This window comes from Gossypium hirsutum, chromosome D06, assembly GCF_007990345.1.
Source record: "Gossypium hirsutum isolate 1008001.06 chromosome D06, Gossypium_hirsutum_v2.1, whole genome shotgun sequence".
NCBI lineage: Eukaryota > Viridiplantae > Streptophyta > Magnoliopsida > Malvales > Malvaceae > Gossypium > Gossypium hirsutum.
This window is the reverse complement of record NC_053442.1, coordinates 12,903,645-12,930,589: the sequence shown is the minus strand read 5'-3', so window position 1 is coordinate 12,930,589 and position 26,945 is coordinate 12,903,645. Positions and strand designations below refer to the sequence as shown.

Genomic DNA, 26,945 nt, shown 5'->3' with positions numbered 1-26,945 from the left:
TATAAATGGGGGCGAATAGAACCTTAAAGATAGTGGCTTGATACACGCCTTGTAGCCTTGTCCTATTTTTTCATTTTCTGTTCGAGTTTTTCTTCGTGTTCCATCAAGATTTTCCTCACCGAAGATTTGTACTAACAATTTTAAGGTTCTATTATCATGATGACTACTACAACACATGAAAGTGGAACACTAAGGGAGTTCGTTTCCAACTTTGTCAAACTTGATCGGTTTGATGGTGGCAATTTTCGACGATAATAGAAAAAGATGCACTTCTTATTACCAACTTTGAATATTGACTATGTTTTGGATACTCTAAGACCGAAAAAGAATGAAAACGAATCTGTTGCTGCAACCAGAGAAAGGCAAAAGTGGGACAATGTTATTATTTGTGTATAGGCCACATATTGAATGGTTTATTCAATGGTTTGTTCAACCTTTACCAAAATGAGGTCGCCTCTAAGGAATTATGGGACAAATTGGAGACAATATACATGACCGAAGATGCTACAAGTAAGAAATTTCTTGTTAGTCATTTCAATAACTATCAAATGATTGATGGTCGTTTTGTTATGGAACAATTTCGTGATATTAAAAATTATTGAATCAATTTAAGCAATATGATATGAAAATGGATGAAATGATTGTTGTATCCTCCATTATAGACAAACTTCCTCCATCTTAGAAAGACTTTAAAAAAAGTCTAAAACATAAAAAATATCTCTAGAAGCTTTGGCAAACCATCTTCGTATTGAAAAAGAATATTGAAAGCAAGATCAGAACCTAGATTCTAAAAATGCCAAAGTGCATGTTACAAAAGAAGTACAGGCTACTAAACCATTGAAGAGAAAGTTCATACAGATTGATAGAACACCTAAATTCAAAAAGAAACAAAAAGGCTCATGCTATCATTGTGGTAAGCTGGGACATTTCAAGAATGAATGTTGATTTTTAAAGAAGAAATTATCTTCTAAGACAGATAATAACAAAAATTCTGTTTCCATGATTTCTGAAATTAATATGGCACAAGATGATAATAAATAGTAGATTGATACTGGAGCAACCAAACATGTGTGTAAAGACAAAAGCATGTTCGCAAAGTTCACACAATATGAATATGACAATGTCTTGTACATGAGAAATTTTCCCACCACAACAATCAAAAGCAAAGGGTCTATTGAACTACAATTCACTTCTAGAAAGGTTTTAACCTTGAATGATGTATAGTATGTACCGGAAGTTAGGAAGAATCTAGTGTCTAGAAGTCTGTTGAATAAGTTTGGTTTCAAACTTGTTTTTGAGGCAGATAAGTTTATTTTGTTTAAGGGAGGAATTTTTATAGGGAAAAGGTATATGTATGAGAGCATGTTCAAACTCAATATTATTAATAAGAATAAAAATATTATTTCTGCTTATATGGTTGAATCTTATTGTTTATGGCATTATAGATTATGTCATTTGAATTATAGAAAATTGAATGACATGCATAAGTTAGATTTAATTCATGTTTTTAATAATAACATTAAAAAATGCAATACATGTATGTTGACTAAAATTACAAGAAACTCTTTCCCTAAGGTTAAAAATAAAACAAAGTTGCTTGATTTGATAGATAATGATCTATGTGACATGCATAATACTCCTACATTAGGTGAAAAGAAATATTTTGTTACTTTTATTGATGATTGTTCTAGATATTGTTATGTATATTTATTGCATTCAAAATATGAAGCGTTTGATAAATTTAAAGTTTATAAATCTGAAGTTGAACTTCAGTGAATCATTTATCAAATGCTTAAGATTTGATAGAGGTGGAGAACACTATAATCCAAGTTATTTTGAATCCACTGGGGCTATCCATCAAGTTTTAGCCCCTTACACACCACAACAAAACGTTGTAGATGAAAGGAAAAATAGAGTCTTGACGAAAATGGTAAATTCAATGTTATCAATTCAAGTCTTGGACAAGGTTTTTAGGAGATGTTATTCTAGCAGCTTGTCATATATTGAATAGAGTTATTAATAATGAAACTAAAATAACCCCATATGAACAATGGAATAAAAGGAAACCAAACTTTAATTATTTAAAGGTTTGAGGTTATAAGGTTATTGTCAAAGTTTCAACATCTAAACATAAAAAGTTAGGTGAAAGAGGAATTGAATGCATATTTATATTATATGCACATAATAGCAAGGCATATAGGTTCATGGTAATTGAACCAAATGAATCAATTTCAATTAATACTATTATTGAATCAAGAGATGCTAGTTTTGATGAAAATAGATTTAATTATATTTCAAGACAATTATGGTCACAACAATTGATTCATTCTTCAAATGAGAATGAGATTCCATTGGAACAAGTTGATAATAATGATGAATCTTGTCAAGAATTAAGAAGAAGTAAAAGGATAAAAAGGTCAAAGATTTTGGACCAAATTTCATTATGTTCCTTGTAAAAGGAAAATGTGAAAGTATATGCAATAAGATACCTTATTGTTATAATATGGAATTTGGTCCTATTACATTTGAAGAGACAATAAAATCTCAATACTCTACTTTTTAGAAAGAAGTAATAAATGATGAGATGGATTCAATAATGGGAAATCAAACTTAGATCGCAGTTGATCTTTCACCGGGTTCCAAACCAATAGGTTGTAAATGGATCCTCAAAAATAAAATGAAGGTCCATGGAAGCATTGATAAATTTAAAGCAAGGTTGGTAGCGAAAGGTTTTACACAAAAATAAGATATTGATTACTTTGATACCTATGCTCCGGTAGCAAGAATTGTTATGATTAGACTCTTAATATCACTAACCTTAATGTATAATTTGGTTGTTCACTAAATGGATGTTAAAACTGCATTTTTAAATGGTGAATTGGAAGAGGAAGTGTACGTGGAACAGCCAGAATGATTTGTTGTTTCCGAACAGGAGCATAAGATATGTAAGTTTGTTAAATCTCTATATGGACTTAAAAATGTATCAAGACAATTGCACCAAAAGTTTGACAAGGTTGTTTTACCTAATGGTTATAAAATAAATGAATCCGATAAGTGCATATATAGCAAATTTGAAAATGGAAAATGTGTCATAATTTGCTTATATGTAGATGACAGGTTCATATTTGGCATGGATTTGGAACAAAAAGAAAACACAAAGAAATTCTTGTCAAACAACTTTGCTATGAAGGATATATGTGTAATAGATATTATTCTTGAGATTAAAATAACCCAAGAGAAAAGAACTATGGCTTTACCACAATTACATTACATTGAAAAGGTACTTAAAAAGTTTGATCTTTTCAATTGTATACCAGCATCTACACCCATGGATCCTCAAATAAAACTAGTATCTAATGTTGGTAAAAAACTTGATCAATTGAAATATGCAAGTCTAATTAGTTGTCTTTATGTACATAATGACTTGTATAAAACTAGATATTACATATGTTGTTGGGAAATTAAGTAGGTACACAATTAATCCAAGTAGTTTGCATTGGCAAGCTTTGAATAGAGTACTTAGGTACTTAAAGAAACCTATTAACTATGGATTGTGTTATAATGGATATCTTTCAGTTTTAGAAGGGTATTCAGATGCTAGTTGGATTACAAGTTTGGAAGATCATGCATCTACTAGTGTCACGGGCCGCAGTTCAAAGCCCATGACCATCGCACCAAATGCATCCAATGCAGGTCTATTGCTCAGATGGGGATCATTTGGCCCACGAGAATTGGCTCGATTCAAAGAGCTATTAGAGAAGCCTGTCAGATTAAAGCTTGGTTGGCCCGATAATGAAGACATGGCAACTTAGGCTGATATGGTAACTAATCTTAGAAGATAGAGGGAATCATATCTTGTAAAGATTAGATTATATTTGATATGGCATATCTTGTAAATCTCTAAAATAAAGGGATATAGCTAATCTCGTCCGTCAATGTAAATACATCTTGACCATCGATTTTGAGGGAGCTCAACTATAAATAGAGAGCCTCCCCCTCAGTTGTACTCACTCCATTCATTGTTTCATTATTCTTTTTGAATAAGAGAATAGAGAGCATTTACTCAAACACTTTGCGAGCGTTCTTTCTATTGTTCTTTGTTGTTCTTCTTTTGGCATAAATCGCTTTCGCTCTTCAATTTGATGCCTTGGAGGAGTTCTAAAAGAATCCTCACTTGAGTAAAGGCTGACTTAGGCAAGTTTGGATGAACGGATCGCCTAAGGCCGCATGGATTACGAGACGAAAGGTCTAGCCCCGTGACACTAGTGGATGGATCTTCATTCTTGGTGGATGAGTCATTTCTTGGGGTTCCAAGAAACAAACATGTATTACTGATTCCATCATTGTACAGCCCAAATTTACCCATTTTGAGCCTGGGCCCATTACAAATAAAAGACCCAATACCCAATTACAACCAGCAGGCCCAACACCAATTTACCTAACCCTAGCCCATTTGCAAAAAAAAAAAAAGAGAAACAGCAGCAACCCTAGGTGCGCCGCACCTAGGGCCTTCGTCCACCTGCTCTGCCACTTGCGCCGCGCACGTCCCGTCGCCCAACTGCTCACCTGCAAACAAGAAAAGAACGCAGCAACAACAGCAAAAAAAAAAGAGAAATGACAGCATAATGGATTAAAAAAAGAGAAAGTTGTAAATGGCTATATAAGCCATTCAAACCAAAATGTAAAAGAAGAAAAACATCAAATAAAAGAAAACAGATTATCAAAAGGTTGATTTCGACTTTGGCTTTGATTTTTGTTTTAGTTTTTATTCATTTTTTTTTCATTTCTGATACATATTAAATAAAAGAAGAAAAGAGAAAAGGGAACTCACCGGGCCGATCCGTATTCTCATCGTCGGAGGCTCTTTCTCCGGTGACAGAGTCGGCTGTAGGGGAGCGTTGAGGGCCTTTTCCTTCGTTTTGGTTATTTTGAGACCGGATCCTTGTTTAGAAAGTCGAGATCTAAAAGCGGGGTAAAAGGGGGGAAATTTTGGACCACCACCGCCGTTTACGGCGGCGCCGGTGCCGCCGGTCAGTAACCGGCGTGGCGGCGTTTGGCCGGACCCTTGGTCGGAGAGAGGAACGGAGAAGGGGAGAGGGAGAGCATATCAGTTTTTTTTTGTGTGAGAAGGAAGGAATGATTTTTTTTAAAGAAATTTGCCTTTTATAGACCCTTAAAATGACGCCGTTTTGGCCGGCGTCCTTAGGCCCCAAAACGACGTCGCTTTGACTCGACCCGGATTGACTCGACCAGAACTGCCTAGGATCCGCGTGTTTTTGGACAAAGGGGTTATTTGCGCCCTCAGTCCTTCCGCTTTTGAGGCTGTTTACAATTGGGTCCTATCCTATTTTATTATTTGTTTTAATTTTGCCCCAGATTTCTATTTTTCTTTCGATTTGGTCCATGAACCCTGTGCTTGGACTTCACTAGAACGACGTTGTTTAATCGACAGGGGATAATTTCCAGTTTAGCCCCTCTCTTTTCACGCGCGTTTTGATTTACCCCTTTGCCTGTATTTCTTTTATTTTCTTTATTTTGGTTTCGGCCTTGGCATTTTGTTTAAGTTTCAATTTAATCATCTATGTGGGATTTTAGTCATTTATTATTAAATTGGTTATTTTAATATTTATTATTATCATTATGATATATCATTACTGTTTTAAATGTTATTATTATCATTATTAGTTTTATTTGCCCTTTTATTTATTCGTTAATATATTGAATAGTTTTGTTTTTTTAGGTTTATTTTTATTCTATTTATATATATATATGTATATCTATATATATGCATTATGCTTGTACATATATTTTTATAATTTATTTATGCATTATGCTTGTACATATATTTTTATAATTTATTTATGCATACATACAAACACATTTTTATTTTTAATACATGTCTATATATATATCTATATACCTTTTATTATTTTCCTATATGCATATACATACATACAAGTATCGTTTATATTTATAATTTCCAAAATATGTATATATACACCTATATTTTAAAATGCATACCTGCTTGTACATACACACTTTTTTATAATGTACATACTTATATTTTATATATTTTTGTATTTTATAACCTATTTATATATATGTAAATACTTATATTTTTATATTTTATAATTCATATGTGTATATCTTTTATTTATTTTCTTCATTTATTTATTTATTTACATGTCCATGATTATTATTTGTTATGCTTTATATTTGTTTATTATTGTACATACATGATTGATTTTATTTATATATATATATGACTTCTTATTTACTTATATTTTGTTTTCCTCGTGATTATTTTGCTTACACCATCATCATTCCATTACGCCCATTTCTATTTAGATTTCAAAAAAAGAAATTTTAAAAAATATAAGTAATATTCGGTATTTTGGATCTTCGAGAGAATCGAGCCCTAACGTATTAGGTTCCTACTTTCTTCGTTGAACTTAAATAATCGAGATTACTCTTTAAAAATGATAACAAGCTCATTATCGAGAATTCAATACGTTGTGTCCTAACGCATTGGATGTGACATGTTGTTTTCTCGAAACGAGGATTTTTCGAAATAAATGTAATATTCAATGTTTAATATTTTGATAAATTGTGCCCTAACGTATTGGGTTGCGATTTCTTCATTTGATTTAAACAATTGATAAACTTTATTACACGAATCTTTTCAAACTCAAGTTTTAAACGATATCGGGAATTAAAAAAAGGATCGTGTCCTAACTTACTGGTCGTGACTCCTTTTTTAATCCAAGATAGTTAAATATCTTTTAAATAAGCATTTTCATTCGCGCGTCGAGAATTCGAGACATTGTGTCCTAACTTACTGGATATGATTCTCTTTCTCGAATAACGTGAAATATGCTCCTTTTCCCGAGAATTTTCAATGTTTTAATACAATGATCGTATTTTTAAAATTCTTCCAAGTTTTCAATTTTCGACACCAATACATTAGCTAATCAACTAGTACCAATTTTTGGGCGTTACGAGGGTGCTAATCCTTCCTCGTACAAAACCGACTCCCGAACCTGTTTTCTGAATTTCGTGGACCAAACTCGTTGTCTTAATAAAATTAAATTGTTTATTAAAAAAAACCATCTTTTCAAGGTGACCCAATCACACCTTATCAAAAAGGATTGGTGGCGACTCCCTTTTTCATTTTTATTTTCCAAAACCTAAGTCGACCCCGTTTTCATCAAAAAAAATGGTGTCAACAATCATGACAGTAGAATTTATTGCATTGGCCATTGCATCTAAAAAAGTAGAATGGTTAAGAATTTGTTTTATGATGTACCTCTATGGCCTTAGCCAATTTCACCTATTTCTATTCGTTGTGATAGTGAGGCTACTCTAGCAAAGACATATAGCTAAGTATATAATGGAAAGTCTAAACACATTGGATTAAGAAATATCTATGTCTGATAATTAATCTCTGATGAAGTGATCACTATTAATTATGTGAGGTCAAGTGAAAATTTGGTGGATCATTTGACAAAAAGCCTTATTAGAGATGTAGTCAACAATACCTCAAAAAGGATGGGACACAAGCCCATTAATTAGAGTCAACCATGATAGAAACTCGACTCAATGCTTGGTATAACGTCAAGTCTTGAGTTCAATGAGACAAAGTACATCATTAGTATGTGACTATTAACACTATAAATAAATCTATCCTAAGATTAAAGTGCTAGGTGCCCGTAATGATAAATGAATGATGAGTAATGTACTCTTAATGGACCCATAACATAAATATGTTAGAGTGTTATAATTACGGGAACACTCTTGATGGGATCTACCTATGTGAGTGGAAGTGTGGTCGCTTCTAGGAGCTCAAGGGCTTGACTTTGACAACACTGATGAAAAGAGGACACAAACACATAACCATAATAGTGTCCCTGGATACTATGCATTACCGATATTGAAATCATTGTGTAAGATGTGTTTGGTTAATCAAATGGAATAGCTGGTTCAAAGCTTAGTCTACCATGCAATTCCGATTAACTTTAACAAGTCTTCACTAAGTGAAGATTCAATTGTAATACAACTTCATTTATGTAAATTGATTTCCAATAATATCAAAATCGAAAATATTTTTGAAAATGGGGGGAGATTGTTGGAATATTTTCAAATATTTATAGTGTTCCAATAATTATAAATGAATGGGTGTAATTAATTAAAAGATAAATCTTTTGGTCATTGGTCAAGAGTTATATCACTTGATTTTTGAAAAATAATTATAAATATTCAAATAATATTACTTGAATAGTTATAATATTAGATGAATAAATATGTCTTTTTAAAGATATTATTATTCAGAAAATACAACTATTGGAAGATGTCTCTATGACGAGACATGAAAATTCATATAAATAGGAATGGGATTTCATTTGAAAATCACACCAAGAAGTTCTAAAGTTCTTTCTATCCTTCCTAATTTTCTAAAATTATTAGATTGTTCTAAAAAGAGTTTCTGCAGTTATTCTTTGTAGAAATTGAGTTTCTTGTGATAAATTGCTCAGTGCTTAGTAGACTATTCTCATAAATGCAAAACACAAATAGTCATTGACTTCATTGTATCGTCGAGGTTAATTTGTTTGAAACTCTTTTGCACACCAAATATAGGTGGGGATGAATAGAACTTTAAAGATAGTGGCTTGATACATGCCTTGAGGTCTTGTCCTATTTCTTGATTTTCTGTTTGAGTTTCGTTCGTGTGTTTGAGATTTTCCTCACCAAAGATTTGTACTAACACGTAACAAGTAGCATCTTATGGTTTCAAGTCTTGCAATTGGTGCAATAGTTTTCTCAAGGTTTATTCTTTCAACTTGAGTGTATCCCTACACCACAAGTCTTACTTTATTGCGAGTTATATGTCCATATTTATCTATTTTGTTCTTGAAAATCCACTTGGTGCTAATGATAGTATAATAAGCATTCCTTAATTCATTTGTTCTTTCATCTAGAATGTTAATTCTAGTTGCCTTTTTGGGGGAGATTTTGCTCTAATGTGTTAGCTTGATATTGTCGAAATGGAGTTGGCCAAGCCTTTCTTAGAAACAACAACAATTCTCTCTAACTAAATGTCCACAAATATTGGAAATGACATAAATGTTATGGTAACTACCTTTTTACTTGGAATGAGGATCCTATTCCTCTCAAGGGTGAATTTTTTGTTATTATCTTGATCATGGACAATCTGAACCAAATTAAATTTCCATAAGAAATAAGTGATTCAAGGACTCATTTTTAACATGACAAAGATCACATGTTGTATCAAAACCCTCCACTCTCTTACCAATTTCATCACTGCATAGGAGACTATTATTTGTCTTTAATTTCCAAAGAAAAGGAATAACAAACATCAATAGATTAAGATGTAATTAAAATATTTTAAAGTTTAAGGACTAATTTAAAATAAGTATCATAGTCTTAGGATATTTGATGCAATTAACTCTCAAATAAAACAAGATTATGAATAATTTTCAACTTTATGCATTGAACTCTGTGTTGATTAAGAGCTGCAGTTTAAGGTTCCCTTTGGATTCAAAAGAACTTAATATTCTTTTCTCACAGCACTAGTGTTTTCTTTGGATAGAAAATGGTGCACGTTTATTTTTCTAAACTCGCTGCACCTCTTCTTTTAACTAAAAGATAACATGCCAGTGAAAAAAAAAAAGCTACATCAGTTAGAAATGTTTGTTACCACTTCAACACTGATTTGTTTTTCATTTAGGCTCTGTTTGTTTACATGTAAAAGGTTTTATGGAAAAATATTTTTTGTATTTTCCTGTGTTTATTTCATAGAAAATAATTTAGTCAGTAAAAAATAACTTATAGATCAACATAAAATAAGCGCTTTTACTGTAAAACGACTTACCCTTTTAAAAAGCGTAAGTCATTTTTTAGAAAAGAGCTTCTGTATAGGTAATTTTATTTTTATATAAAAATTAACTTAAATCAAGCTTAATATTATTATGAATAAATTTTCTTTTTATATTTAAAAATATTAAAATATTGTATTTTTCAATATTATTAAACATACATATTTAATTATTTATATTTAGTCATATAATAATTTATTAATATAACTAATATATTTTATTATTTTAAAAAATTATTTAACATTTCAATTTTATTTCAATAATAAATTTTAAAAATAATAATTTTAAATAATATTCTTCGCATATTATTGAACATATTCAATATTAATACTTTAATAATAAATGTTTTGTAGTATAAAGGTTAAAATATGTCATATGCCTATGTACTCTTCACAAATTTGCAATTTAGTCTTTGTACTTTTATTTTCAAGAATTTAGTCCCTCTACTTTTCAGATTTGAAAATCAAGTCTAATTGTTGACATTGTTTTTTTTTGTCAATTTTGTTAATTTTAGATCTTTAAATAATAAATATTCATTATGTAACTAAAAAATGACGTTGTAATGAATCTAAATTTAACAATATTTTTAATATATACAAAAAACAATGTAAAATATAAATTTATAGATATAAAATAAACTCAATTAAATAATGAAAAGATAAGAAAATATCAAATGTATGTTTGTTCTTATTGAAAACAAATTTTATAAAATATTTTTAAAAAATCTGTCAAACAACAAAAATTATTTTATACAAATTTATCTAAACACCAGAAAATATTCACTTTTTTAGGGAAGTAAGTCATTTTTCATAAATTATTTTCCAGAAGCCGTTTCAACGAAACAAATATACCCTTAATTTTATTTTTTTATGCATTCTAATTTACGAGTTCTTGTTGGGTTTATATATATAATGAAAGTTGGCTTTATAAAATTTAAATATATTATATATAATATAAGCTTAAATTTAATAATTATAGAAATTAAGGCCATACAAATTGTATACCCTTGTTGATAAGTTTTGTTGAGGGGGGAATTAATTCTTTCGGGAGAAATCTTCGAAGTGTTATATCCTTGGGGATGCTGATCTAGTCCCTCAACAACGGAATTGTCCCCCGAGCCAAGGTGGTACTGTATACCCCAACATTTTACCTATATTTAATAGGCCAAGGGTTTGGATCCCACAAAGGGTAAGATGCTCATGTCGCCTCTTGGTGGGTGGTCGTACGTACATGTACGATCGAGGCATTCCCCTCTGTGAATCGTACACGGTTCTCTATGAAATAGGAGACAAAACTCTCCTCCGAGGGACAATATCTTCCATTGTTAAGGGGCCAGATCGACATCTTCGAGGACAACACTTTGAAGACTTCTCTCAGAGGAGCCGACCCCCCCACTAATAAAAGGGGTACCACTTTGACTAAGTGGTACCATATACCCCAACAATTGACCTATATTCGATAGGTTAAGGATTCGAATCCCAGCAAAAGGTGAGATGCTCACGTTGCCTCTTAGTGGTGGTTGTACATCCATGTACGGTTGAGGCACTCCCCTCTATGAACCGTACACAACTTTTCGTGAAGTGGGAGACAAGACTCTCTCAAGGGGACAATTCCTTCCATCGTTGAGGGACCAAATCAACATACTCGAGGACAACACTTCATATAATTCCTCCAGAGGAGCCGATCTCCCTCAACAAGTTTAGATTGGTGATTAGGTTTGATTGAACTTTATTTTTTGGATTATTTAAACTTCATTATAGTTTAATTTGATTTTTGTTTTTTATTTCTATATTAAATTTGAATTTTGATTTTTTGTACTTTATTTGGATAAAATTATTTTTTATAAATTTTGGATAGTTTATTTGATCAAGTTCCAAAAAAAAATTCATTAAATATTTTAAAATAAATTAATTTTTCAAGTAAATAAAAAATTACCAATACTCCATATAGTATATAGTGTTTTTTATAATAATTTTTTAATACAAACATTTTAAGTCTTAAATATAAAATATTTATTTTTACATCATAGAAAATTAAAAATAATTATACATTAAATAAAAATAAAATTCGATTTGATTTGATTCAATTAATGTGATTTTTTTAACTTATGAACCAAAAATATCTAAATACTGCTAGTTTGATTTTTTATTTTCCTCAATCCTGGAAATACTCGAAAGTTATTCAACTTTGACTAAAAAACATGAATTAAATTCAATAATTATCTAGTTAAACTCAAGCTATCAATTGAGTCAAATCTAAGCACCGTAATACTCAACTAGAACCACTCATAAACCTAATCAAACTTTCCATTTTTATATATTCTTATATCATAAAATTAGTATTACATTTAAACCATTTTTATATAAAAAAAACTTGAATATAAATGAGCTTAATCAAACTCAAGTAACTCAATCAAATCTTGAGTTGAGCTCAAATGTAAAAAATGATGTTTGATTACGCGGGAAGCTCACTACTATTTGAGTTTGGGTGGGTCAGTCGATACGCAATCTGTTGATACATCTGTTTTTTAATTGCTCCCATATTTTGTCGACTTGCCTCACACTTTCTATTGTAGATCGAGCTATAAGAGTCATCATAACCACCATCTTCACTTCTCCATTGGAAGATGATTCAAACAAAAAAACAGCAATATTGAGGTTTCAGGACTTCCAAGTTAAAAATCTAAAAACACGAGACAAAAACTTATAATCCTAATTTACTCATGCAAACATGGTAAAGAATCAATGAAAATTAAAGGGCAACAAATGTTACATTCCACATGAAAGAACCAATATTCTCAAGCAGTTGAGGAATGTTAGAATACAAATGCATTAAAATAGGAGTAGCATCTTCATGCTTTAGCCTAGGCCATAAATTTATGGTGGTGGTGGATAAAAATAGTAGTGAGAAACATCAGCGCATCTTGTAGAATTGAACTCTTGAAACCGCACAACGCCGACCACTCAATGAATATTTTACCATTATATCAACATCTCGGGGATTCTTCTTGTTTGGTGCAACAGTCATGCTACCAACTATTGCCTCTCCCTCACATATGGTTAGCACATCCTCTAGGTACAACACCGTTTGCTTCCAATGTGTAGCTCGCGATTTTGGCCCTATATTTTGTTTTTTATTTGAAAAAGTCAGAAACATCGATTCTTTCTTTTCTTTTGATAAAACTCAGAAACATGGATTAATTGTACGAAACATAAGACCTGAGCAGAGATGCATTATTGTATTGCTAGGGCAAAATAATTATAGACAAAGCTTGCTGCTTTAAACATAGATATGATGGGAAGGACATAGGATATATAAAATTTCGTAATCTATTGGCTGGAGTGAAATGGAAACAAGGAAACAAGGAAGAAAGAAGAGATAAACCTGTAGAGAAGCCCATCAATTTGTGGCACTTGGTAAATGATACATCAAAGTACGCAACAAAAGCATGGATGTAATCATCACGTTGTGCAACAAGCTTAAAAGATGCAGTGAAAGAAGCATCACCCGGAGCCATCTTGGAGATATCCATTGTCTGAATAAAGAAAAGCAAAATAAATATAGCAGATAAATTCCAAGGACAATAAGTCAAGAATTTTCAGCGACCATATGCTTAAATAGATACACAATGATGTATACATATACATAAGTTACGCTTGTGCTATTTATTCTCACCTTGAGAAGGTGGCTATTCGTCACAATTTGATTCTGGTCAACTGTGTCCACAAGAGGTTCCATCATAGCTTGCTTTTTGATGCAACTCATGTCAAACCCATAAACATTATTCCAAACTGTACCAAGATGATGCAATGGAGAAAAGATGTGAAATATAAGAATACAAGAACTCAATTGCAAAGAACCACAATAGAAAAACTGATTGAAAGCCCGTAACTACAGATGAACTCGAATACAAAGAACAATATCAAAGTATCAGTCTACTACGCTCACATTCGATCTTGTCATCTTTGTACTCTGCATCCTCAATTGCTGTCAAGTAAAGAGAAGCCTTATCTGGTAGCACAACACCATCATTGACCTGGCACGGGCAACCATATAAGAAATTTGATTGAAAAAATACAGCATATAAGGAACCAACAAAAATTTGCATTCAAGAGCAAAACAATAAACTTAAAAGGCCACTTAGCCACCACATAAAAGAGCAAGCAAAATATTGCTCAAAGAGAAGATTAAACAAAGATGTAGTTAAAGTCTCAATCATAAACAGTTATATTTAGACCTCACTTACAGCCCACCTTGTGCACATCATACCAGCCAGCAGAGGATGTAAGCAATCATGTTACATATTGTAATCCACAGAGAGAAGTAAAAAAAAAAGCCAAGTGGAATATAGGAAATGTCAAGAAAACAAGGATAATATGACCATGCAACATCACTGTTTGTTATAGTAAATTTTCAGATCAGTAGCATGAGAGTGCACTGGATATAAATATCATAGGAAACAACCAATAGAAGGCAACCTGCTTTCACAGTCAGTTGATAACAACCCAACCTAACCCAAGGCATACCTAACACAATATGCTGACTTACCAACCTGTATATGCAAAGCATGAATCCAGGTTGAATATCAGTTTAACACAGCACACACATAATGAATCATGAAGGAACTTCTGAGTACATAATATATACACACAAGCATATTCCTATACCAGCAACCATGAAAATATATCAACCAGAAGATGTTAGAAGTATCAATAGTAGAAGCAACTTACCAGCCATTTATCACGCGCATATAACACTGTATTCAACATATTCTCAAACAACAAAAAGTAACCCATCCACTCTGATATAATGATGTCTACTTTGGCAACAGGAAGCTCAATTTCTTCAATTTTTCCCTTCAAAACTGTAACCACTGTAACACAAAATAATTCTTGTGTAAACAATGGAATGAAATAGAGAATCAATACAATAAGACACAACAAAGTTTTGTAAACCCCCACCATCAGACAATCCATTTGTTTCAACAATTTGTTTAGCCATATCAGCCATGTGAGAGCACTCGACCTAGGAATGGGAAAATATTAACCACGTTAAGCAAACTTGGGATGGACACTAGGAATGAAATAAATATGCTGGCCAGAGAAATATAACCAACAGATAAAACAGAAATAAAAAGCACAAAGGAACAGGACCACATACTGCATAAACATGTGCAGCCCCTGCCTTTGCACAAAACAAGGACAAGATTCCAGTTCCAGCTCCCACATCAAGAACTACTTTGTTCTGGAATAGAAACTTATTCTGATAAATAACATTTTGATATGTCTTAGTTCGCACTACATCCTTGAGCATTTCCTGAAATGCAGTGACTAGCAGGTTAGCATAGAAACAAGTTTAAGTAAAAAATTATTCCATTCTCCGAAGCTTTTCCACTACAACCAACATGCTTAAGTGAAAATGATAATTGTTTCCGGAAAGCAAGCACAACACATTAAGTCGTGGGTCAGCTTAAATAAATTGAACGATTACAGCTGAACCTTCATTCACAAATATTCAGCAACCAATATTCAGAAAGTAATGGTACCAAAGCAAAACTATTCTATAAAGAACTCAAAAATATCCAAACAAGAAAATGCCCTGCATTCAATAGTCCAAGTCCAGCACACTTACTTCGTGAATTCCTGCATACCAAAAAAGGAAAATTCAAAATAAGCTTCAAAAGAATGTGCTATCTGCACATAAACGATACTATTTAAAGGACAGATATTAGTCAACCCAATGCAGCGCCAAATGTATACTGCTAAATTGCCATTTATTAAACGTGTAAGATAAAGCCAGAAATTGCTAGAGCTTCATTAAATTAGACATAAGCAAACTATAGAACTGAAAGAGCCCTAAATTTTGCAAAGATTGAAATTTTCTTCCCTCAGTCGAAGCTTCCTCACAAGCAAAGTTAAAGCCAACGCTAAAAAATCTCACAGTTTCCCCCAGTTTTCTAATCGACAAGAAAAATAACAGTAAAAAATCAAAGCTACAAAATAAGAGGAATAAGAAAATATACCAAAGTGAGAGTAAGAATCGAAGTAATAATCAGCACTGGTTTTATCATCACCGGCATCGCTATCTACAAAGGAGACGTTAGGTTCTCCCATGGAAACATCTTCAGCAGCTTTATCAACATCAAGGATTGATTCGTCAAGATTGGAGCTGTCTGTAGCGACTCCATCGTCGTCGGCGTCTTGGAAGCGAATCTTCGTTCCTTCGAATTGGTTCGAAGAGTTCGTCGAGGTTTGGGCCGTGTTGCTTCCTTTGCGGCGACCCATTTTCCTAATGACAGTGATTAGGGTTTAGCGGAGGAAAGTGGGCGAAGGTTAGGGTTTTTGTTAGAGCTTTGTATTGGTGAGAAAGGTTAGCTCCACTTGCGAGCTATATTGCAATTTGCTTGCGTTTAAATAGCGGTTGGTGTACTGTCACGTCCCGGTAGATTTTTAGAGGGACGAATGTCGAAAGTTTTTTCAAAAGAAAGTATTCTAAAATAAATGTGCAATATTTCAAATGACGTCGTTTTACCAGCGACTGATCTCAGATAAAGCCAATGATTTTATTTATTTTTTATTTGGGTGTATTATTCCCGTTAGACTATCCATATATTAGGCATATGATACTAAAACATACAGTGCATAAACAAATGTTTAATTATTTAATTTGGTAAGACTGATAAGATATAAATATCAATAATACAAACAAGTCAACTTTCATTGGCTGATAGGGAGAGATCTTCCGGTCCCCACATTCTCAGGTACATAACAATGTAGAAAAAACTTGACTAAAGCTTCCCCATCACTTTGGGATTAACCAGAGGCCTTGTTGAGTGGCCATGGTCCCCCTGCCATGACAGCTTCAATCTCCCATGTTTCTCGAGGAACTTTTGTCATGTTCTTGCTACCGTTGGCCGTTACAAGCTACAATCGAAGAAAGGAACTGTATGATTAAGAACAATGGCACAAACAGATAAAAACGCAGAGCCTATCCTAAATGTATTTTACACATATGTAGCACAATACACGAAAGTCCCTATGACTAAATTCTTTGCACATGAGCTAGCTGTAAAGTATTCATGGGTTTTATAAGGATTGCATGTATTCAGCAAGAGTTAGCATCCCACAAATCTTGCAGTACATTATCCATACTCCTAGACACTCGAACACCAAGAAGCAAATTCGTAAACTGAATTGTTAGAACTTAGAACACTGAAGATTCTCAACCAAAACTCTTCTTCAGTTCTTTTATAGCCAATACGTAGTTTTGTCGCTGTGACCCATTTTATTAACAGCATAGGGAAATGTAATACCTATTTCTATATGCATGTAGACGATAATAAGTGATAGAGTTGATTTGTTTTTAAACTATGATTGACACACAGACCGACTACTTATATATGTAATAGAAATAAGGCAGGAAATTTTGGACTTCAATAACTGTAAGATTAAGTAAATATATACCACATCACTTTCTATTCGAACTCCACCAAAATTTTTAAATTTGTCCACTATTTCACGGTTGAAGAACTTTGAAGTGTTTGCGCTTTTCATAGCTGGAACCAACAATGCGTCAATGAAATAGCATCCAGGCTCCACTGTTATCACCTACAACAAGAAGACGCAAGCTTTAATACATCTCTAAAGCACTACTTGAATTCCATGTGTAGAACTTTTATAAGAAAGAACAAAAGATCAATTCTTTGAACCTTCATAGTGATATAATTAATGCAAACTGATTCCTTTTAAAAACAATTTAAGGGCTTCATGCACCAACATGATGTCATAGACTTAAACTAGGAATAACTAATTGAAAATTAAAGGGCTGTTACCACAGAGTTTCTCAAGAAAAATAGTTGATATGTCATACGTTATGTTATACCAAAGCACATCAAGAGGTTCAGCTGACTAAGCTTAACTATGAGCAGAGAAACAATAATCAACAAGAACAATTGGTATTAGGACCTTGAATTGTAGTCCTTGGAAGGAGGCAGCCATTAATTTTACAAAAATGGTTTATGTTGTAATTTGAATAAAACATACCATACAAAAATAGTTTTCAAATTTAAACATAAGTGATGGTTTTGCAAATGAAACAAATATAAATTTAAAACATACTTGATCAACATTCTGATTTCATTTGACTACAAAAATAATGAAATATTTAACCAGTGTATTGTACAATATATTAGAACCCTCCTCTGACAAGAAAAAAAAAAGGGGAAAGAAATAACACTTACCATTCCCTCCAGGAGTTGTCTAGCAGTACGCAAAGACTTCAAACCAGGTTCTTTTGGTCTTTCTATGCCCTGCAAGAGTTTAACCCTTCCAAACCCATAAGTGAAATGAAAATTTGAAAATTGTAGCTACCAACAAACTGAGTAAAGTAAGACTAACATAGAGAAAAAAATCTATAAGCAGATTTAGTCAGAAAGACCTTTGGATAACCACCAGGATCATGAGTATCAATACCCAATAAATGGCCCAGACCATGAGGCATAAAAACAGCACCCACTCGTTCAACCATCATATCATCAAGGTTTCTACAATAAAAAAAAATTAAGCCAGCTACTAAAAAGATTTACTTCTAATGGTACTAACAAGAAGTGAATCAAAGAAACAAGTACATCATTAAGAAGATAGAATTTACCCAACAAGGATGTTGCCCTTTTCCAGCGACTCTAGAATGATTTTCTCGGCTAATCTGCAACAGAGAAAAAGGAAACAAGAAAATACTTATTAAAGATAAAAGAAAAATATTGTAAGAAAAATAATCTCATAAGTATTACTTTTCTTTGCCCTTACTTGTGCATATCCACCCAGCTCACACCAGGCTTCATTGCAGCTATAACAGCATTGTGAGCATCAAGGACAGCCTGCAGAACATAGCATGTACGAAAAGGAAGATCAAATAATGACAACTTAAATCGAAAGGATTATTTTCTTTTCTTTTTTTAATTCAATAGTCAACTCAATATTGATTCTCATAGGAGGAAACTTGATATACCCATCACTCATTGATCAAAGAATAAATACTTACGTTATATATAAGGCTCTGGTCACTTGTAAACTTCCCATTCACCTGCATTCATGGTAGGATTTACTTTAGAGAGGAAACTTATATCACCATATACTAGAGAACAAACAAGCCTCTTACTCAGAGTCCTTGTAGTGTGGTAGATTTTTTTATTTTCTGAAGATATATCAATATTCTCTACAAGGTTTAGAAATATTAGTTATCCTAATAGTCTGCTGCTAAGGAAAGACTCAGCCCCAAAGGTCACAAAGATACTTATTCGTAAACCCATACAAGTGACACAAGATTTGGACATGCAAAACCCTACAATTTCTGCTTCAAATCTTAGGACAAATGCCAATGGTAAATGCTATTTTTTGGGGGGAACCAGTCTCAATGGCTTTGAAAAATTAAACCAAAGAACTGAGAGATCTAGGAAAGGAGTCAAACATGTCAGAATATTGAGTTTCTTTTGTGCAGCTGCATTAAATGCTTCGATTGAAAAGTGAGCAGCCCATATCCAGCATTGAGCACATAAGAAAAGACATTGATTGCAACATAAATAGACATACTCACAGGGAATGTGCATGTAATATCAGATCCATAGAAACTGTACTCAGCTCCCATGTCAAGCAAGGCCATATCTCCATCTTCTAAGATCTGCAGGAAAGACATATACAATGTTGAAACCTTACGAACTACTTCCATTTTATCAGATTAACTTAAATGGATCAATTTGAAACTCTTATTGCTATTCACATCATTAACAACTCAATGGGATTGTGTTTTTCATGCAGATGAAACTATCATATATTTCAAACATTATAGGACAAATATTGAAAATTATACCCTGTCATTAGGAGCTGCAGCATGTCCATAATGTAGAACAGCACTGCACCATAGAAACATAAGGATTATTATTTTGATCCAATATCAACATGTCATACACAAATATTAATCATAGAACAAGTAAAGCGTTCCAAAAGAATAGCAGAATTCACAAATTATACAGAATGACAAGCAGAGTACCAGCTGTTGACATTGAAAATTTTTCATAATAACGAGGTATTGTAGTGGAATTTATAACAACTGTAGCTATCCTGGGTTTTATTCTATTGATGCTTTACTTAAAAGGTAAATGCTGAGAAAATAGGCATGAAACATTATTAATGTGCAGTTATTACTCCATGGAACGTACTAAACAAGAAACAATCAGGACCTGAGATAATCCTAACCTGTTTTCACCAGTAGCACAAATACACGTATATGAACAGTGCCTACAGCCACCATACATGTAGGTATGATGAAGAAACATGCTTTCCAACTGATATTCTTTCATACCTGCTTTAGTTTTTCTCATAACCTAGTTATATAGAAAAGCAAGTACATGTTAAATTATCATTCTCAATATTACACTAAGAAAAACAAATCTGCAAAGAAATTAATGATGCAGGCAAAGTAAACAATGAAGAAAGGAAAGAAGAAGAACCAAGTAACTGGCTATAAACTAAATGCTAAATCATGAAGAATGACAGATTATATCTGATAATCATTTACTTAAATATGCAAAAAAAAAAATACAGTTGTTGTCCAAGCTATGAAATAAAGTGATTACCTCAACATGAGCTTCAGAACTTATATTGTTTGCAATTTGGATAAGAGCAAGCTCCAAATCTGACTTGCAAACTCGGCACTCGGTCAATACGGGATGCAGAGTTGTCAAATCTCTCTCAAAATTTTCTATTCCCTAAAATCAAGATAAGGAGAAAAAACTACATAACCCTATAACAAACAAAATGATACATTTACATAACATCATAACTTTGAGTCAAAGGTATGCATTAATTCAGTAACTCTGGCATATGAAAAGCACTAGAACTCGAGATATAATATCACACTGTTCTAAAAGTAAAAGGAAAAAGGCAAATGAAAGTAGAATAGTGGACATAATGTAAAACCTTAAACTCGGCAGGTTTTGAGAAATTATTGCTATCAGTGTTAAGCCCATGTAGGAGGAACAATAAAGGTTTTCCAGATCCCTTGTATTGGTCAACCAAGAGTTGAACAATCTCATCAGTGTAGTAGACCATGCTAACCATATACCTTTCCTGCCAACAGGAATGTAAACATAAAATATACGAAACAAAGACAATCGCTGGCATAACAAAACAGTGAACATAGATACAATAGTCACCTGAAAGTAGGAAACTGGCTTTATTTCCCCCAACCAAACAGCATAATTAGCTGGTAACCTAGGCGCAAAAAGAATGGATTTCCCAGTTGCAATGTCCTTTAATGGGTAAAAAAGGAGAATTTATCAACTTCAAATCTTCAACAGTTTATAAATTCTTTAAACTCTACCATTTAAGAAAGGATTCAGAAGTTAAAAAATTTGTAATTTAAAAAAAGAAGGTCATACAAAGAACTTACAATAGCACCATAGAAACCAGGCTCCCTCACACCAAACAGGTAAGCGAAGTAACTCTCTTGCCTAAAAACCGATCAATTGTCATTAATGTCAATTATTTTATTCAAATTGAACTGAATTCTAATGTAATTGGAAGTTTAAAAGAGAAAGGCAAAGTCGAGGTACCTGAACAGCTCGATGTGATCGGTGCAATAGCGCGTTTGCTCTTCGCCACCCTGTTTGATCGATTAATCCAATAAAAATTAACTTCGATGAAGGCGTTTGTGGATGGAAGTTATTGAAATATTACTTAAATAAAAGTACCTGGAGGAGAACGAAGCCATGATGGGGGCGAGAGGACTTGGAGAGGTGTTGGCGAAGAGATTTGAGGAGCTTTTGACGGTTGGATACGTGGAGCTCCATGGGTACCTTCGAAGGAGAGAGAGACGACGGCGAGGTTGAAGCCATGGAAATGGCTTCTCTCGATGGTTTCGCCATTTTCAAGCAACTAAGCTGAAGACTGAAGAGTAGCAGTACTTCAAATTATTTGGGATTTTCCCATTTCAGAACTACGGACAAGTGCCAACGTGACTATCTTAGGTATGCTTGGCCTGACCCGATTGGTGCTTTTTGTCAAACTTCAATTTATTTTATTTAAAAATTAAAATAATATGATTTAAATAAAGTAATTTAGTATAGTTTTTGTTTGATAATGGATCGAAAATTCAAAATTTTCTTGATAATTATTTTAATTTTTATTTAATAAAAAATTTGAATAAGATAAATAGTTAGGTAGTTACTTATCACTTAAGGTAAAAAAATTAATTTTATTTTATTTTATTAAACTTTAAAATAAAATATTTTTAAATATATATATTCAAATTATCATATTTATCTTTCATCCAAAATTATTCAAAAAAATATCAAATATTATATTAATAAAATTAAAATTAAAAAATAAATTATCTTTTAAAATTCAGTATTTACTTTCATTAAACAACATAATTATATTAAGTATTACTAGTTTATCAAATAATTTTTAATATAAATTTAGCACAATTAAAAATAAATTCAGCTTTACCAAATTTTCATGACTATTTAATTAGCACTTGTTTTCTTATTAAACAAACAAAAGAGATTTTATAAAAATAATAGAACCAAAATCAAGACAAAACAAATTATGATGGAGAAAATAAAACTAATCCATAATATTACTTTATACATTCGGCCTTATATCTTATCATTTCACTGAATAAGTTTAAACCAATATCAAAAGACAAAATAAAAATGATATTAATAGAAAAAATGTCTCACTCATTATGGTTTGCGTGTAATAAAACCACCTAATCAAGCGAGGCGATTTTTTAACATCTCTACGTGTACAACAAAAAAAAAAGTGTCCAAAAGAAATTTAACACCGAACAATAATGAATAAGCACCCAACAATGCATTCACCAGCAATAAACAGTTGGGTTCAACAATTATATCCACAAGAAAGCCTTCAACCATCCATGGATCAAGCAAGACCGTTGTCGAACCACATGACCCTGTCATCTTGAAGTATTGCTGCATATCCAACCGGTCCGCATTCAGTGGACCTATAAGCATCAACATTACAATTAGTCCACCCAAGCGGTGCCTTCCTCCATGACGCAGCAGCAAGAGGAACTTCGTTAACACTTACTTTAAGAGATTACAAAATGTGCATCTTCCATCATTCATAATTAAAATTAATTCAATACACACCATAATGAATTGAAAATCCAACCTATATTAAAATAAATTTAGATATAATCCACGCACAATATTAAAATTTAAACTAACTAAAAATTTATAAAATATTTATGCACGATGAAATTCAAACTAAAATACTTTAACAGCACGTTTGGTTCGCTGTAATGGAATAGAGGCGTAATAGGTAATCATTTTGTTTGGTTGAATGGAATGGAATAGAATAGAACTGTAATAGTATTCTTGTGTTTGGTTGAATGGAATTATGTTGTAATAGCATAAGGGGAAAAACTAAAATGACTAAAATGCCCTTAGCAAAAATTTTTTTAGGTAAATGATTATTGTTATTGTTATTGTTATTAAATTTTAATAAGATTATTAATATCAATAATAAATAATTTAATTATATTTTATCATAATTATTATTAAATATATTTTAATTAAAATATATAATTTAATAAAATTCTCAATAATAAGTATTCTTATATGAATTTACTAAAATCATAGTATATAATACTATAAAATATAATTTAAAACAATTATTATTAAATATATTTTAATTAAAATATATAATTTAATAAAATTCTTAATAATAAATATTCTTATATGAATTTACTAAAATCATAATATATAATACTATAAAATATAATTTAAAATAATTATTATTAAATATATTTTAATTAAAATATATAATTTAATAAAATTCTTAATAATAAATATTCTTATATGAATTTACTAAAATCATAATATATAATACTATAAAATATAATTTTTAAAATAATTATTATTAAATATATTTTAATTAAAATATATAATTTAATAAAATTCTTAATAATAAATATTCTCATATGAATTTACTAAAATCATAATATATAATACTATAAAATATAATTTAAAATAATTATTATTAAATATATTTTAATTAAAATATATAATTTAATAAAATTCTTAATAATAAATATTCTTATATGAATTTACTAAAATCATAATATATAATACTATAAAATATAATTTAAAATAATTATTATTAAATATATTTTAATTAAAATATATAATTTAATAAAATTCGTAATAATAAATATTCTTATATGAATTTACTAAAATCATAATATATAATACTATAAAATATAATTTTTAAAATAATTATTATTAAATATATTTTAATTAAAATATATAATTTAAAATAATTACTATTAAATATATTTTAATTAAAATATATAATTTAATAAAATTCTTAATAATAAATATTCTTATATGAATTTACTAAAATCATAATATATAATACTATAAAATATAATTTAAAATAATTATTATTAAATATATTTTAATTAAAATATATAATTTAATAAAATTCTTAATAATAAATATTCTTATATGAATTTACTAAAATCATAATATATAATACGATAAAATATAATTTTTAAAATAATTATTCTTAAATATATTTTAATTAAAATATATAATTTAAAATAATTACTATTAAATATATTTTAATTAAAATATATAATTTAATAAAATTCTTAATAATAAATATTCTTATATGAATTTACTAAAATCATAATATATAATACGATAAAATATAATTTTTAAAATAATTATTCTTAAATATATTTTAATTAAAATATATAATTTAAAATAATTACTATTAAATATATTTTAATTAAAATATATAATTTAATAAAATTCTTAATAATAAATATTCTTATATGAATTTACTAAAATCATAATATATAATACTATAAAATATAATTTAAAATAATTATTATTAAATATATTTTAATTAAAATATATAATTTAATAAAATTCTTAATAATAAATATTCTTATATGAATTTACTAAAATCATAATATATAATACGATAAAATATAATTTTTAAAATAATTATTCTTAAATATATTTTAATTAAAATATATAATTTAATAAAATTCTTAATAATAAATATTCTTATATGAATTTACTAAAATCATAATTTATAATACTATAAAATATAAATTTTAAAATAATAATTATTAAATATATTTTATATTCTACTTTATTATTTTTAAACTGCAATACATATTTAATGTGCTAAAATATCATTAGTAAAACAAATAATTTAATTATTCTACAATAAAAAAATATTAGCAGTAATAAATAACTTGAGAATTATATTTTGCATAAACATAATTTTCATATATTAACAAAAGGTTAGATGAAAATGAAATTCTACATCATAATCCATATGTTATACAGTTTTACAACATCAAAAAGTTTGAACATTGTAGTGACATACCATCCCAAATATTACAAACAGAAAAAGTTACGACAATATCATCAACAGAACCATTATCTTTAATGGTCAGCAAGAAATCTTCTGACCCATTCCAACCTCACATCAGAAGGTAAACTAAAGAAAACGAGCATTTGAGTTGGATGATCTGGAATTTTACTCAAAGCTCGATACCGCTCATCCACAGATAAACCTTCTATTTCACATAAGGTTGGATATAAATTTGTAGCTTTTTCTTGGATGATCTGGAATTCTTCTGACTTCTGTTGAACTACCACATTAGAGGCAATACTCTTACTGATTTGTTCGCCAATGGCCCGCATATTTTCTACCAATAAAGTGGCAGCCTCATTAAATGAAGAAGAAATATTATCACCTGCATCAGAATTCTTCTTTTTCTTCTTTGAAGATGAGGAACCCCTTGGTTTCTATCTAGTCGCAGCTCCGTAGCAGAAACATCCATGTCATCCAAAGAGACATCAACTTTGCAGTCATAGAATTCGTTTCTTTCTTCATTAATATTAGTAATAGGTATATCCTGAGCATTTATTTCTTCAATAACATCAGCGGCTGTTTGAGCATCTTTACTAGTCGCTCGATCTCGTGCGTAGATGGTAGTAAGTTGGTCGTAGTAAGGGAAACTACGATGTCTGAATTGACCGGCTTCTTTATGACTCTATAAAAATGAGGAAATCATATTAGTTATAAGTTTGGTAAAAATAACATAATAAAGACTTGAAATAATTCTTACATTTAAATAAGAGTCTCAAACCGTATCTTCAGCAACAACGAGCTGCCTATGCTCATCCCAACCAAAACTGCTATTGTTTTGGCCATTAAGCATATCATACACGATTGACCAATCCCTTTTTAGTAACCTAATTCTCGATTCAATATTAGGTCTAGCCTTCAACATTGCATTGGGTAAAGCCTTTTTTAACATTTTTTCCAACTCATTTAAATAACCAGCTTTGAACCCCGTATCAGCATTAAATGTTCCAACATTGTGCAAGTCCACCATGCAGGAAACCAATGCTGCATCTTCTTCTGGAACCCATTTCCTTTTGGTTCCTCGAGAAGCTTGGGAAGAAACATTTGATTTTGAAACACCTGACATAATAAGCTTAAGAAAAAAAACAATTAAAATTAAGTTTAATATCATGAATCAAAAGGTGAACACTTTATAAAATTAAAATTAAGTTCAATATCATGAATCAAAAGCTCAACACTGTATAAAATTATTATTAAATATAAATGAAAAGAAATTAAATTATAATTCAACAAGTTTAGTACAATACAAAAAACAATTCAAACACCATCAAAGTTTCACAAACTAGATACATAAAATAACATAAACAAATTAACTCAAACTCATTTTGTCCCCAAACCTAACTGATTTCTAGATACTTGCCATTCATCGAACATTTGGTTGGCTAGTTCCATCCTCCAAGTAGCCCATGCATCTGATGGATGAATATTTACTATATTCGGTTAATCGTCATCTACCACCAGGTAATCATTCTCTCACCTTCGCTTCAATAGGATCAATACTCATATGGGTTCAAATAAAATTATGGAGCAAACAACATGCAATAATGATTCTATTGTGCACCCTTACATGATAGAATGA

General features: G+C 30.7%; 2 protein-coding genes across 2 annotated transcripts; both read right to left on the bottom strand.

The window, feature by feature from the left end:
* Positions 1-12,638: 12,638 nt before the first annotated feature.
* LOC107901133 (probable protein arginine N-methyltransferase 1.2) lies at positions 12,639-16,370 on the bottom strand. Its single transcript, XM_016827013.2, has 9 exons — positions 15,916-16,370; positions 15,525-15,535; positions 15,054-15,209; positions 14,855-14,918; positions 14,624-14,766; positions 13,842-13,929; positions 13,569-13,684; positions 13,278-13,428; positions 12,639-13,012 (listed from the first exon to the last, which is right to left on the bottom strand). Exons 1-9 carry the CDS (start codon positions 16,175-16,177, stop codon positions 12,807-12,809), a joined length of 1,197 nt encoding a protein of 398 aa, XP_016682502.1. The 5' UTR covers positions 16,178-16,370; the 3' UTR covers positions 12,639-12,806.
* Positions 16,371-16,436: 66 nt separating this feature from the next.
* Positions 16,437-21,932, bottom strand: LOC107901132 (xaa-Pro dipeptidase). The gene is made up of 16 exons (XM_016827012.2): positions 21,640-21,932; positions 21,502-21,551; positions 21,339-21,399; positions 21,103-21,198; positions 20,867-21,016; positions 20,524-20,655; positions 20,144-20,271; positions 19,758-19,800; positions 19,485-19,568; positions 18,933-18,974; positions 18,698-18,768; positions 18,543-18,596; positions 18,330-18,435; positions 18,133-18,201; positions 17,357-17,500; positions 16,437-16,816 (listed from the first exon to the last, which is right to left on the bottom strand). The coding sequence occupies exons 1-16, from the start codon at positions 21,811-21,813 to the stop codon at positions 16,706-16,708; spliced, it is 1,515 nt and encodes a 504-aa protein (XP_016682501.2). The 5' UTR covers positions 21,814-21,932; the 3' UTR covers positions 16,437-16,705.
* Between the last annotated feature and the right edge of the window lie 5,013 nt (positions 21,933-26,945).